The following is a 16,456-nucleotide window of genomic DNA, read 5'->3' on the forward strand; positions in this document are numbered from 1 at the left end:
CATCAGAGCTCTGTGGGAATGAGACAAAGCTTTAAGAAGTGAACTGTAACAGCAGTTCTAAAAAGAAAAGATATTTACTCGTTTCAAACTCACCACAGGGCATTCAGAGCACCTTCTGGTCAGGGACCTGCAGTATGAGCACATTCTTGTTATTTGCTTTCACAGTCAGTCACAGAGTCAATCTTTTATCTTTATCTCACACTCACACAAACCCTTTTATTTTTGAAGTCATCACAAAAGTGTTACTGTTCATATAAAACAATGGCTACAGTTAAGGTTTCTTCTCTGTATTTTCCAGAGTCACGACTGACGGGTCGACGACGTCTCAGTAATGTACCGACAGAACGCATCATTATTGCACTTCAGAACCAATAATCCTCAGCTTCATAGAGTTCATGACAGATCACTTATCACCATTATCAACTCCCATCACCCAAGAAACAGTGGAATGAATCAACAGAGGGATTATAAGAAGATACATTTTCCATTATTTTCTTACAAAAAAAACACGTTAAGGGCATTTTTCTTTGTTTGGCAGCAGATTGCGATGGAACCAGGGCATCATGGGTAATAGGATGGGTTTCTGCCCTAGTGGTTTTCAGGTTGGTCTTCATAAACTACATCATGACAATTTCCCCTCAGAAAATCACCGGCTGTAAATGAGCTTTGGTTTCAGCAGCAGCAGCAGCAGCAGCAGCAGCCGCCGCCACATGTCAGTGAGAGCTGAGGGATGGCAGCGGGGTGACTTCATAACCACACGTCGTAAAATTTGATCTATCACTTTAATGCATTCATCACATCAACAACGTTTAACATACAGTGTGGCGGGAGTTCATCCCTGCTGCTTCTTCCTCACACCAGTTCAGTCAAGAGACACCGACATGCTCAAGTCACAGTTTGACAGACTCAGTTTTCTGATTTGTCTGCAGAGAACTACAGGAGCCAACGGCATTGTTGTTTGTTTTTAATCATCTGATCACTGCATAATCATGTGCTGTGATCTGAGGAAGGTCTCGTCTCTTTAGATTTATTTCTAGAGATATCAAACTTGTTTCCTGGATATTACGACTTCCATGTCAACTCGATCTTCAACCACAAGACAAAGTAAAAATGTAATCAAGACGAAAACCATAATTCCTCTTGAAATATCTAGATTATGCAATTTCATGATAATAAGTGAGAAGTTAAAATAGATTGTTAGACACGGTTATAGAGAATTTCTGACTATTTTAAAGTGATTGTTCAGATCTTACAAATGTGGTACATGAGGTGAGCACTGAGCACCGTGAGTGCTCCCCGTCCCAAGAACCAGTTAAGACTAGTTAAGACCAGTTATCAGATTACCAGATTACACAGAGACACAATCTTCAGTTTCCAACAGTGAACATATTCTTAAAATATCACACACTGACAAGATGAGGTTTGTTTTCCGTGAGCGAGTCTCAGGCCGGTTCTTGGTGCAGGGGGCGTGTCTGTGATAATGATATGCAGACCAGGCCGCTCTCAGCTCCTGGCAGCTACGCATCTGTACTTCATTCATTTTCTGTGGCGAACACAGTTTAGCACATGACACCACTGTGCTAAGTCACTTCTTTCTCCAGAACAACCATTATTTGTTAACAGTGTTGCAGAGTTAAGTAAAAGTGTTTGTAAAACACAACATAAACAGATGTTTTATAATCAAATGGAACAAATTGAGTCAAAATGATGCGATAAATTAAAATGAACAAGGCTGACGGGTTACAAAACACTAAAAACAGTATGTTTTAGTTCTAACTTCTAACTTCTATATTGAGTGCAAAAAAATTAATGGACCAGTTTTGTACGAGCAGTGCAGTGTGGTGAACGTCAGCGGTTACGAGCCAAACTCCACCGTCTCCTCTGTGATGGGTCTGAACTCGTAGTTTCCTCTCCCGTCCATGTGGAGATAATACTGGACGACAGAGACGAGTGTCAGTGAGACAGTGCAGTGAAAGAAGAAGAAGGAGGAGGAGGCAGCTGAGTTCATGTGTTCTTACCTCATGGTGCTTCCACAGAGACTTTCTATGAGACACTGTGAACAATGTGATGCCCACCTGTGAACCACAGACAACAATTACTACTGGAAACCAAAGCAGAGCTACAAGCTCGAAACACCTACAGCAGTTACATGTCGTCTTCCTTTTGTTTTATGAGCAAACAGTGGCAGCGGGAAAAAGCAGTTTGGTCAGTTGCAAACACTCAAGTGTTCAGAGACGGGAAAGAAATGTTTCTTGAACTCAATCCTTTGTATGTCAGTCTGTTTTCTGCTGATTTTCTGCATTTTAACTACATTAGTTCGACTTGATCCTCCTTTTTTCCCCATTTTTTTATTTGGGTTTCCATTCAGTTCATTCAGTGTGTTTCAGGCCAAACAGATGTAGCTGATACAATAACCACAAATTCACTAGTTTTTAAACACACAAGCAAACTAAAATGTTTATGGCGTTTTAGAGATGTATGTTGACGTGGGCTAGTGAGCTGTGATGAGGCTGCAAAGAATCCACCAGAGCATGATAACACGAGAATAAAGTGACATTAATGTCTGATCAGGTAACTGTAATTACAATTAGCAGAAGAATACATATTAATAAAACAAACACAGGGACCTGCCTTGCAAAGTCAACAGTGACAAAGTAAAGGAATATGTGTTGCCTCTGGTGAAGACACTGCTCGCTCATCACACACAGACACTCATGTCAGTGAGGGATTTGTTACATTGTTACATTGGTGTTACATTATGTCCATGACATTTGCAGCATTAGTGTGTATGAGGCTGCGCTGGCTCGTACCGTCCTGCAGTGGCCGTAGATATAATCCTCCACATCCACACTCACTGCACTGGTGCACTCATCCAGGATGGCAAACTGGGGCTTATGGTAGAAGAGTCTGGCCATCTACAAAAATGAAGAGAGGCGTTTACGAGGGGAGGAATTACATTTCTCAACGTGTCACACGGAAACAGAACATTCAAAATGAGCTACCACAATAAGAGGCCTCAGTTTACGCATCACAACGCCTCCATGCTTGTATCTACAAATCCATTTAAAAACAGTACTTTCAAAAGAAAACAATCCTCGTTCAGAAGAGCATTTCCATATCACGTTCCAAGTTACCGTCAGAATTCTGACTTTATTCTCAGTCAGAACTCTAATATTTTTTTCCTCTTTACATTATTAACAGGGAGATTAAGTGAGTGAGTGCTTACAGCCATCCTCTGCTTCTCTCCTCCACTGAGGACGTCCATCCAGTCCTGGACTGAGTCCCAGCTGCCTTCCCTGTCTAAGATGTGTCCCAGTTGGACATTGTCAAGGTACTCCTTCAACACCTGGACACATGCAGATGAGGTACGTGTTGTCGTTAGAGTCACACACAGCAATGAAAGCGTGACAGGTGAGTGGGTGTGGTGTGTCGACCTGGTCAGAGATGCCTTTCTTCCTCTGATCTTCATAGGTATCAGGGTAAATGACTTGGTCCCGCAGAGAACCCAGAGTCATGTAGGGTCTCTGTGCAAAAACAACGTCATCCAACTCAAACTTTAACACCAATGGCAGCAACGTTCTGTGTGTTTATTTATACAACAATTCTGCGACAACCATTTAAGTTTTTGTTCTAATGGGACGAAATAATTCAATTCCAGGTGCATCCATGCAACATACTGTAGATTACACTTCTATCCTTCCTTCCTTTAACTCTCCCTGAGATTATGACATTGTTTTGTGCAACATGTTAATCCCTATGAGGCAAATTGTGCTTTGTGAACATGAGCTTAGTTTAAGTTATGACATAAACTGCTAACACATGATTTAAGGTGTAGTTTATCTTTGCTGCATATGATTGTACACTCACACACGTACAGTATCATCTGTGGTGATGTTATGTAATTAGAATTGATCTCCTCCTGTATAATTTGGCTTTTTAAAACCTAGTTTTACATAAACCAAACGTAGCTGGTAATAAGTTCTACCTGTGGAACATAGAAGAGTTTCCCTCGCTCAGGTTTGGTCAGGTGTCCCCCAAACAGAGGCCACAGCTTAAAAAACAAGACAAAAAAACATACTTTACTGATACAAATGATTAAATGATGCTTCCCAGTTCACCAAAATGGACTCAAATCTTTCTCACCTCTCCAAGCACTCTGAACAGAGAGCTCTTCCCACAGCCGTTTGGTCCACACACGAGAACGTTGGTGCCTGATCTCACCTTCAGAACACAGAGTCACACATTGTATGTTAAACAAAAAAAGCAAACTCATGCGAACTCATCTGAGTTCATCGTTCCACTCATTAGCTCAACCACTGTCTATGAGACATGTGTAAAGACAGAAGAGATCTGTACCTCAAATGTGAGGTCTCTTATAAGGACATCTCCATTGGGTGTTGCTAGTGGGGTGTGGTCAAATCTGTAAAAACAGACGTCTCAGTTCAGGGTAAAAAAAACCAAAAACACTGATACACTCAAGAGTCAAAATAGACTTACTTTATGATATTGTCTCTATTGATTATTTGACCACTTCCTGGCACCAGCACGACTTTCTCTGCACCGTCTGATTCTAACATGAATAAAGGAAAGTAAAAACCAGTGAGGCTTCATGGACGCACGTCTCCTCTCAAACTCATGTCAATGACACACGTCACATGTACCTCTCTCCTGCTGGGACACCATGGTGCGTTCATATTTGCCGACATTCAGCTCTTTCAGGACTTTCATAAGTTCAGTAATACGAGCTGTGAATCTGGTCAAATACAAATGAAACAAACGTCTGATGAAAATATGAATTCAAACACGCAGTTCATTTACAGCACTTTTTTTGTGTTTTTGTCTCGTTGTACAACTACAATGGATTTGAAAAGAAGCAAACAAGATGTGAACGATGTGTAGACTCTTTACTTTAATTCAAAGGATTGAAGAAAGTAATTGCGTTTACCATAATATATGAATTACAGCTGTTTTAATGCACAGGCATCCAGACTCAAACGTGAGGGGCAGTTTAGCAAGATAAATGAAGATAATAAAAGTTGCATTTGGTACCTATTTACTTGAACTCTCAATCAGAGGTCAACAGAGATTTAAAGCGAGTGAAGGAAGCCAACATTAGGCGTTTTTTTTAGGTTCACTTTTTCAGTTCATTTCCACTACACTCACCCTGACAAGCGGGTCATCTCTCGGCCAGCTAGTACAATCCTGCCCAGGGCCTGAGACATTCTCAGGAGCATCCTCCCACTCTGGTAGTAGTCCTGCAGTCACAGAGTAACAGTCCCATCAGTAAAATCACTGCACGTGGAAAAGCAAGTGAACCTAAATGATTTTGTTGAATTTAACGTGTGTGTGTGTGTGTGTGTGTGAGTGACCTCCAGCAGCTCAGACTGTGTACTGTGCAGGTGTCGCGGGTGGGCCAGGTCGAGGAAAGGCCGGCTGACCACCAGGTAGCCCACAACCGTGGCAAAGTCTGCAGACAAACAGCATGTGGAGGACGAGAGAAGGAAAACTTTTATTAATTATTATAGAATATAAAGTGTTGTGTACATTTTGATTAAAGACATCTTTTGTATATTTTGAAATTTGAAAAGTGAGATTTTTCTGTAGAAAATAAATTGTTAGAGCAAAGACAAATAAACGCAGTTTGAGTATATGATTGTTATCAACTAAAACAACAATAACAACCAAAACAAAACAAAAACATGTAGTTACACTTGGCAATCATGCTGTCCACAAATCCCATAGAGAATCTGAAGAAGATGAAGTTGTGTAAATGGTCCACCTGGAAGATAAAACCAGGTTTTCTGGAGTTAGTGTAACACAGTAGAATCAATATTAAATATAATATTAAAGCACCAGTTTAATGTTGCTGCTAATCTATGTACTATATCTATACCCATGAGAATAGCTTCTGTAGTACCCGTTCCTTTTACTTTAATATAAAAGATAACTTCCATGTTTGTTTCACAGTCGAACACAGACATGTTTATCACTCGTGTCATGTGACACTACATGGTCTACTGTACATTATGTGCTACACTGTCTAAACCAGTATATCGTTCAGACTCAGGTGATTATACCTGCTGAAACAATGACAATGTCACAGATCATTCAGTTATCATTCAGTTACTGTGACGTCTCATGAAACACGCTCTCGCCTTCTAGGAAACAGTTACCCACCAGTTTTTTGAAAGTGGTGTGGATGGTCTGTTTTTCCCTCAGGTTTCCATTGTAGAAGGCAATCTCTTCACTACAGATAGAAAAACAATACATATTCAAATGTCAGGGATGTTACCGATTAACTGTTCATCAGTTAATTGTCATTAAGAATATAAACAATATACAATGTATTTATTGATTGACCCAACGTCTGTTTTATTTTCACATTATCATTTCTTTGAACCTCACATTATGGTGTAGTGTGTGTGTGTGTGCCCTAAAGTGAACACATGAATGGGATGTGAAGATAGCTGTAGTGGCCTCTGAACACAACACAGGCACCATGTGTCCAGCAGAGGAGAACGCAAAAATGTTTCAATTCAATTCAAAATGTATCAAACAGAAGAAACTGTCTTCTCTGCAGTCTGACTTAACAAATCTGTTTGCTGCAGTCTGACTTAACAAATCTGTTTGCTGCATTTTTTCTTTAGGCTCACCAAAAATTATTTATTGTTAACAATTAACCAACTATCAATCGTGAACTTATTAAACTATTAACGAAAATGCATGGAATTTGTAACCCTAACATTTATACTTCTTTCCTTGTGTTGAAGAAGGAAAGTCAGAGCAGGTGCGTGTTTACCTGTTGGTGATGAGGCGGGAGTTGACGTAGCGGTACTCTCCCTCGTAGCGCTGCTCAGTGACCGTCATTTTGCCGATCGGCCTCCTCAGTCTGGTCAGGAACAGACCTGAGATCAGCAGGTAGGCCATCATGACGGCTGGGCCCTACACGGGTGAGAAAAGACCAACACAGTGAAGTCATTTCATGTGTAAAAGTCAGATTGACACCACAGGCTGAAGCAAATGGTATATCACATTATGTTTTTAATGACTTAATGTAAGATGACGACGATGATGGAGACAAAAATTAAAAGTAAAATGTGGATGTTAATGTGAAAACCTGTTTGTTTGAAACAATGTGATTATTAGTCAGGACTATATACGTGTAGACACAGCTGAATCATCTGCTCACCTGAGCACCAATGGCACTTGTCAGCTTGAAGATGTAAAGACCGATGTCCAGAAGAGGCTGCAGACAGAGGCCGGACAAATGTGTTAATACAACTAATACTGCAAACAAAACCATTGTGCTATATAAAGGCACTTATAACCATTTGGTTCAGACAGTCCAGAGAGAAGGGAATAAGAACCGATCAAGCACAGGTGATTCTGGGCCAGAACATGCTCTGTAGACTCATGTCGACTCAAGTCCTACTTTTCCAAAGCAGCTCAAAACATTTTTCACATATTGTCCTTCTGGAACCAAAATTGATCTGGGTTTGCTAAGGAGAACTAGTATACAGGAAGTTGTGTCACGTACATTGAGTGACCATGAATAAAAGCTCATTTAATACATAATATTTCATTACCATTTACAGTGAACTAAGTCTGGTACCTTGCTGAGATTGGAATAAAGATCCACCACACTGTTGCAGAATCTCTCCACGTCTTGTGTCAGTAGTTGGTCTGCATTGGCTATCCGGTTATCCAGGTTTCCCATTTTGTAGTAGGTGTAACCTCTGCAGAGCAACAAGACAGAGTGAGGACGCAAAGCCAGACACAAACACAAAGAACACATGGGTCCACATGTGGCCAACAGTCAAGAAAACCAAAAACAATCAAAGTACTTTTAACTTGATCTTCCTCACCCACTTATTGGGTTAATATGCAAGTTGAATTACACCTCACATTTGGTCAGGTACATTTCAGTTTGTAAGAGAAGTTTTTGGAGAAGAAACAGACTGATTATTAATCTATTAACTGTGTAAATGTAATTCCTCAGAGCCTGCAGTAGGGCTGTGAGATGTGGGCTAAAATCACTGCTGTGAGAGTGCAGGAGCTCTTATCCACAGGGCAAAAGATAAGGTGGCATTTTCTCCACACTACAGCCAATAACCTATTACTATTGTTCTCGCTCCACTCACCCTACACTCTTCTTCTCTGAAGAAATGTGCTGCTAGCACTGGTATAAACAGCGGTGTGAAATAATAAACCACATTTGTAAAACTAACAATAAGCCCTAGTCTCTATATTCCAGATAAAGTTGGACTTTACTGCTAAACAAAGAAGATGAAAGGTTTATTGGAAGACGACATATGTTGGAACGTGATGTTGAACTTACTGTAGGTACTGGTCATACAAGTTCTTTGTGAGCCTCTCACGGAACCTCAGTCTGAGCTCATTTAAGCCCAACTTCAGGAAGTTGTTCACTAAGGCAATCTGGAATGATCAAGTCACACATGACAAACATGAAACCATTTCTACTATTAACACTTGGGTTTTACGGTGTTTAACGTAGTATGTTGATTTTATTGTTATCCCAATTAGAAGCAGTGAACTGAGAGCATGCACTAGCAGAACATTATGTGGGATTTCACATTATTTCATTAAAGTTGCAGTCAGTGAAATAATCTATAAAAAAATCTATGTTGCTCAGAAACATGCGTCTAAAGCATGTTCATGAGGTGAACTGGTAATCAGGGAGGGGAATTCTATCAAGAACAAATTGGAAGACAGCTAAATGTTAGTCAAAAGACCACGTCACTGACTGCAACTCTAAAGACTAAATTCTGGCGTTAACCTCATTTTATTATTGTCAACAAATCTGTTAATAATGTACCATATTTTTATCCAAATCATGATGTGTTATACATTTATCCACCGTACCATTGAAAGCCACATTTGGAAGACAAAATGTGGATCGATCTGCCAACAAATTCCCGTTTGAATAATAATTTGCTGAAAGCTGCAGTGGACAGCTGTGTTTGGAAATTACTGATCACATTGACTTGTTGTTTTGTGCGATTTAATGACAATAACAAAAATACAGACTAGAGCCAGCCATTTAACAACCATATTACATTTGATTAAGACAATGATCATGTGACATGACAGCACTTTAAAGTGCATGCGATCAGTCAATGAAAATAATGTACTGTTTACAGAAGAAGACAGAGAAGTTTCCACTGTGTACGTTTTAGAAAATCAAAGTATATGAACTGACAAACTACACGTGTTGCAGAAAAATGTAGAGCATAAAGTTTAGGAACGTCAAAGTCTTGAGAGAGGTGAAAAAAAACACACACTTACAACTGGCATGAATTTCATAAAGCTGAACAAGAAGATCTTGAAATCTTTTTTCGAGCGACCAATAATTGCACTGCAAACCACAACATGCGACAAACATGAGCAAACATTGCCAAGAAAGTCAAAATGGTAACAAGTGAGGCTGAATGAGTTTCAGTTCCATTTCCTTTGCAACCAGTCAAGTTTGAATTGCTGAACGACTAATAAATAAATAAATAAATAAATAAATAAATAAATAAATAATACCATAACAGCAATTTGGAGTGCAGTTATTTTTACCACTTGCTAAAATACATACATCGGGGTTATGGAATGGAAGGAAATGTACAGTACTGTGCAGCATTGTTTCGGCCACCATTAGATTTGCTGTAAAAGGAATGTTATAATGACACTACAGTGTAACTATTTCATCAATTAACTGGAAACATGTATGCAGTTTCAAAATAGAGCGTTGAGTGTGACTTTCTCTTACTGTGTGCTGGAATAATAGCACAATCATTCCAATCAAAACGCAAACGATGGCAGAATTTGAAAGACATAAAGAACAAAGCTGGTGGTGCCCTGGGACTTATGCACAGTATGCTGATGTCAAACATTGATGCTGGCTTCACACTGGATGCATGTGCAGTGTGTGACGGCGACGGCGGCGATACTCTACTGCATCTCACGCATCTGTCTGTCAAACCAGATGCGTGTCTCAGGCTCAACAGCTGTAGAGCTATATTAACTATATTAACTTCTAAAAAAATGTTAGGTTTATTTCATACTTTGCCTTTGAATATCATAAAATATACCTTTAAATACTTTAATGTACTAATGAAAATACCAGGGCTCTTCAGTATGAAGCCATGCATCTGTTGGTCCTGCACACATTTCACAATAAAAAAAAGAAAATCAGGGAACTGAAATGTCGGAGTGCTTTTACTTTGAAATAGGAACAAGATGGAGTTGGTTTGTGACATATGAAGATAAAGATGCTGAAGTTCTCAAGTATATCTTAAAATCTCATCTATGTAGAATGTTGCCCACGGTAAAAGTAGACGAGCGGTCAACGCCGCAGTCATAACACCACACACCAGCATCCAGTGTGAAACTGACGATGATAAAACGATGAAAAAGCACAAGTCATTTACAAAGCAACATGTTAAAAACACAATATTAATGGTACAAGCTTATTGTTCCACCTTTATGAGAACCATATTTAGTTACCGCTGGTATGACTGAGATGTAGGAGTAAAAGTGCTTCTTGAATAAATTGATGTCTCTGCTTATTATACCACTGTGGAGAATTAAAACAAAGTTCATTACAATTAAAGGCGTCAGCAGTCCAACAGAACGTTAACTACAATTAATTAGTGTAAACATGTCACATTATTAATGAACGCAACAGCTTGCCATTTACATTCCTAAAATAAAAATAAAAAAAATATTCAATTGACAAAAGAACCTTGTTAAAGAATCTTAACGTCATTTAATAAAACCAGAAACCTAGAAGAGGGATTGAGACACGCCTCTGGATCAGTATCAAGTACGCCTGGGCCTCACGGTGGGGCTGAACCATTTTGAATAAATACCTAATTGCGATTATTTTGACAGGAAATTGAGATATGATTTGCGATCTCAGAGGGAATGGTAATTCTTACATCATTATTCTCATTTTCATTCAATAACAACAAAGGATTAAGGATTAATGTGGGATATTTGTGCAGCTCTGTGAGAAACGAAGTCTGTAGAATAACATGTGTAATAATAACTCATCTAAAATGATATTTTGACACACATTCTTCTGAAATTTGAAAATTGCGGTAGGCCGTTTTGCGATTTTGATGAAATTTCGATTCATACCACACTGGATATGATGGACTGCACTGATGTGCTTTATTTTGCACACTTCAGTATTTCACACAGTGAGCATGTTTGCTTCATATACTACAGCACTGCTCAAGGGTTTAGCCTAAATTTGGCCAAAACAATATAATTCAACTGAATATCCTGCAAATAATTCACAATATAAAGAAGAGGAATGATTCGGGGTTGTGCGTCTCAGAGAAGAGAAGAAGTTAAACTGGAGAAACAGGACATGCTGCACTTGTGGCACTTTGACATTGAACGTGTGGTTCTGCAATGTAGATGCTCATTTCCCTCATCTGGATTTATAGTGCTGCAAAGGCTGGAAAAAAAGTGTGAACAGGCATCGATTCCATTCAAGGTCATTTGCTGCAAATTTAATACAGCTCCCCCCCGACTAAGGATTTGACCTTCGACCTGGTTGACCACTGGTCGTCATCTGAGGCCATTTGTTGACTTATCCTCAGCACATTGAAGGTTTTAATGTAAATCCACTTTTTTTTGTGAGGCCCAGGTCAGAGAAACAATGTTATCGGTAACATTTTAACACTGTTCTACCAGACATACTATTTGATAAAGTTTGCAATCTGCAGCACATCAGTCGTAAACACTGGAGTCTGTCAAACTACACAGTGTGATCATGACCACACTTCCTGTGTCTAATCACTCACTCAATTCAATTTTATTTATATAGTGCTGGAATCATACCACAGATTATCTCAAGGAAACCGGCACTGGCGACGTTAATATCTGCAGACATGTCATGTGACATCTGGAGCTCTACATACGTGTGTGTGTGTGGTCTTGATTCAGAAAACCTTTATTTCTACTTTAAATACGTTCCCTCAGAATCTGACCTTTCAATCATGGTGCCGTTCTGGATCATCCATACGTCACAGTAGGTCCTGGTCACCAGCATTGCAGCGATAAGGATAAGGTATCCTGTCTGTGGTGAAGAGAACATTTAGGGGAGCCTGTAAAACACTGCACATCATAAAGTCACTTATCATTTTACCCTTGACACTGCTTCTATCTACTGAAATGAACTGAACTGAAGGGATAAGGCAGAATGAAAGCAAAGAGGCACGTGACTTTGACCTTGAATTATGGAGCTAAGGTAACTGTGCCAAAGGGCTCATCTGTCAGCTATGACATTAAATACACAAAGAGAGCGATGCTCAGATGTGTGATGCTGTAGTGTGTTGTGTGAGGCTGGTATTTGCACAACGACGAGATACTGAAGAGGTTAAAAGGGAGCATTCAGGGTTTTTTTTTTAGTGTGGTGGTGGTATGAGGTAGTGACACACAAAACTTAAAGAATGAGTATGGTTTGGGGGAAGACATTTGATTAACACGATGTGCCTATGACTTTGAAGGAGAAACACATTTTTATGAAAACACAAGACAACTTCAATAATTGGTAAAATCCCCATTTAAAACAATTGCTGTCAGAAAAACACTGTCACTTTAATGTAGATGATCTGGCTGTTGACTAGAATGTCAATAAGAATAAAGGGAAAAAGAGTCCTTGGGGATGTTTCAACATAACAAGACGTGTTCACGACAGAGAAAATATTCAGTCAAATCATTTGTTACTTGTCTTACCTCCTTGCAAAAAAACCGAGGTATCAGGATCCGTAGAATCTTGAGGATTCTGAGGAAGAAAACTTTGTCCACTGCTGCACGATCTTTCTTGCCATCTTTCTATATGAAGAGACAGAAAGGTTCTCTGTGATGTTACTCCAGCCATCGGTGAAACTGAAACAGAAACTTCAGAACCACTCATACCTCAGTGTTCAGTACAACATCTGATCCTCCTTTTCGACTACAAAAAAAACAACAACACAATAAGATCAGAACAACACTACAAGTACAACACTGGATCACAGATATTAGAATTTGTATGTAAATTAAAGTTCTTTGATTTAAAAGATATTTGCTGATTTCTTTCCTCTGGTATATTTAATTGTCTACAGTTGTTTCCATAAGTGTTACACATTGATGTAACCAAGTCATACAAAATGTTACATGACTTAAATAAAAGTGTCTTCATACACAGTAGATATTTAGATCATTCATATAGACCTTGTGATTGTGGCACTTTGAGACTATTTAGAATTACAGGACTGAAATCTCACCGTTGAAAAAAAGTTTCAATCTGATTGAACCAAGCCATTTTATCAGTTTCAAGGAAAAGGGGAGAAAGGTTAGGAGAGGTGGATGGTGTGAAGGAAGGGCAGATGAAGGGCAAGTGCACTAACAAGTGCACTGTTTTTTATTTAATCCTTCAGGCTTTGAAAATCATGTTTAGGTTCTATGTTTATGCCGTTTATACAGTATCTTAAGTGTGTGTAAAGAAAATATAAGTTACATATAAAAAGTATGTTAGAAAAGTGGCTGAGAATGTGAAAACTGGAGTAAAGAATTAGGGGTTAAGACTGGAAACTGTTTTCTCCAAAGCCGTGTTTCCATAATGGTAGAGTTCAGTTTGGTACAGTAAGGTGCGGTTTGGAATGGTACAGCCCTTGATCAGGCTTGAGTTTCAACTGAGAGCAGTACCTTTACCTGGTAGGCTGTGTCTGACCTGAAATACTCAGTGTGACGTTGTACAGGTGCGCCGACAACAAAATAACTGTGTCAAACACAACAGACAACAACACAACAGCGGAGAGGCTTGTCTTTCTGTGTCAAAAAGACGTCAAGCTTTTTTTAAAGAGTGATCCTTTTCTGTCGCTCAATCAGCTGACTGTTACGGGTCTAGCTCCACCCATACCTACCAATACTTTGGAACCACAAGGAAAGGGTACCAAAAAACGGATTATTATTATTTTGGCACCATTCCTCATGGAAACGCAAAAACCTATGTACCATACTGAACTGAACTGTTCCAACTGTTCACAACATAGAGAACAATGTGCATAAAGTCTATGCATTGAACGTGGGGCATCGCTTAGCATAGCTTTCACTGCCATTATCCCACTGTAAACTCCCTCTTCTTCAGACAGGTAACTTCTGCACAAGTTTCCCTCACACTGTTTACTTTAGAGCACCTTTATTCATCATTTATTCATTTAAATATTGATATTTGCCCTGACGTATTGATTATCGTCAGGGCAAAGCCTGGTCCTAATGAGGCCAAACCAAATTTCTGAGCAACTAATCCTAAGATTAGGATAACACTTTTGTTTAGGCTGTCCAAATGAATGCATTCATTGCACAGTGTCCTAATAAGAACAGCTGCATGAACCTGTGTGTGTGTGTGTGTGTGTGTGTGTGTGTGTGTGTGATTCAAGGTCCCAATTCAATTCAGTCTCCACACCAATTTAGCTTGGTTATGAAAGAGATTTTCACAGAACTTCTAACGCAAAGTCTACAATTAGATCTCTCTAACCTGGTTAAAATATTGTTTAACTAGTCTTAACGATGACATATTCAAGGTGAACTGCAGTAGAAGTTTGGGATCAAACAATCAACTTTCCCAGCCAGTGTTGTCCCTCAGTGTAATCATTTGAATTATTTTGTAATATTAAGCATTAAAACTTATTTTTGTTGTCCATTTTCTATTCTGTGAACATGTGGAACTATTGTTTCCAGTTATGATGTTTTTTGTGAGTGCATCTCCCACATAACCTCTTCCCATTCTGCTCTGATTTAAGGGCTCCACAAGTGTCTGACTGATGATTTTGTTTGTTTTATGAACTTTCTGTCAATTAAAGTTCTCCCTTTAATGACTCAACTGGTTACAACTCGACGACTTCAACACCAGTTTGAAGTAGACAAGACAAACAAGACAGAACATTATGACTTTTGTTTTACCTGAAAGGAAAATTCCACAGGCAAAATGGAATAGCTGATGCTCTAAAATACATCTCATTTTTAAAATGAAAATAATTACATCCTACACTAATGCCAAAAGAGACATCCATCATGACGTTGCACTAAGGGCACACATGTGACAGGTATATGAACTAACAGGTTACTTTACTAAGCTAAACAACTAAAAACCTGCACCACAGGAAATGAAGCAAGAGCCACGAAACAAGATGAACTTCATACATATGGATGAGGTTCTGACCACTGACAGAACGGGTCTGGACACACTCTGTGATACACAGGAAACCATGTCACGCAAAAGAGCTTCATAAGTGTCATGTGAGACACCATTTCTTATGCACACTATGCATTGTAATCTGACAATACATGCTACTCTTTTTGAGCACCTAATGAAATGGACTGGAATCATTTCTTAAGGGATATTATTCAACTGAGGAATGAGGAAAGGAGCTTTCAACGTAAACACAACTTCCCAGAACTGGTATCTAAGGAATTAAGTCATTGATTACATTAGCAAAGAACTGCTTTCTTCTTTTATATCGTTTCTTACTGTACCTTATTCATAATATAAACTTTATTTTATGTATATGTATATAGACTTTCTTATATGTATTTGTATTCTTCTTACACAGTGCACATTTCTATTTTATTTCTATAATGTCACATTGTAGTTCATCTTAAGTGATAATTAATATCATTATGATTTAAGGGCTTATTGTGTTGTTTAAAACAGTGCATTGTTGTATGATTCGACCTGACACACGATGTTTGGGGTCAGAGAGAGTGACGAAACAATGGAAGCCGTCATAGCTCGACACACACACACACACACACACACAGAGACACAGACAGACAGACAGACAATAGCACAACACAGGACGTGATACTGGTGTCACTATGTCATTGTGAGTTGTGATGTTTCATTCATCGTCGTTCACACACACACACACACACACACACACACACAACAGCTGGATGACGGTCACCTGTCAGAGCGCAGGTGCTAACAAACTAGCATCCCGAACAACAGCTGTAACAAACGTAACTTGCTTGACTTTCGACCGCGTTGTGAATGTGACTCACCTGCCCTGTCTGCTCGTGCGTCGTCTGCGTTTGAGAAGGTAGAAGAGCAGCAACGCGCCGCCTGCTATGGACGAGTTTTTAGCAGTTACATATTTACTGAACGTCGCCATGTTGCTGCGTTCACTGGCGGCGGCGGCGGCGGCGGCGCAGCTTCACTGTGTCGGACTCTGCTCACACACTCGCTCATTGGGTCCCTGTTGCATTGTGGGAGTCTCGTGGAGCGTCTTCTTCGCCTTGATTTGCCTACATATAACAACTACAGCGCCCTCTAGTGGACACGTGCAATAACATACATGGCTCCTCTGATAATTACTATACAATTTGATATTGCACTGAGCAAATCAAATAACATGTACCTTTATGTAAGGAAAGGTCAACATATGCATAC

The 16,456-nt window shown here is 39.4% G+C and overlaps 1 protein-coding gene across 2 annotated transcripts; it reads right to left on the minus strand.

Moving 5' to 3' along the window:
- Positions 1-183: 183 nt before the first annotated feature.
- On the minus strand, positions 184-16,270 carry abcd3a (ATP-binding cassette, sub-family D (ALD), member 3a). 2 transcript variants are annotated; one of them, XM_044034017.1, is made up of 23 exons: positions 16,069-16,270; positions 12,940-12,976; positions 12,757-12,855; positions 12,009-12,097; positions 9,307-9,376; positions 8,339-8,436; positions 7,613-7,736; positions 7,190-7,246; positions 6,800-6,942; positions 6,178-6,247; positions 5,710-5,779; positions 5,370-5,467; positions 5,164-5,255; positions 4,662-4,753; positions 4,498-4,570; positions 4,357-4,420; positions 4,144-4,221; positions 3,986-4,051; positions 3,435-3,524; positions 3,227-3,346; positions 2,811-2,915; positions 2,019-2,075; positions 184-1,933 (listed from the first exon to the last, which is right to left on the minus strand). In XM_044034017.1, exons 1-23 carry the CDS (start codon positions 16,176-16,178, stop codon positions 1,856-1,858), a joined length of 1,980 nt encoding a protein of 659 aa, XP_043889952.1. In that variant the 5' UTR covers positions 16,179-16,270; the 3' UTR covers positions 184-1,855. The 2 variants fall into 2 exon arrangements, with proteins under 2 accessions (XP_043889952.1, XP_043889962.1); XM_044034027.1 differs by lacking the exon at positions 9,307-9,376 and adding an exon at positions 10,513-10,582.
- Positions 16,271-16,456: the final 186 nt, after the last annotated feature.

This window comes from Solea senegalensis, linkage group LG1 (assembly GCF_019176455.1).
Source record: "Solea senegalensis isolate Sse05_10M linkage group LG1, IFAPA_SoseM_1, whole genome shotgun sequence".
Classification (NCBI taxonomy): Eukaryota; Metazoa; Chordata; class Actinopteri; order Pleuronectiformes; family Soleidae; genus Solea; species Solea senegalensis.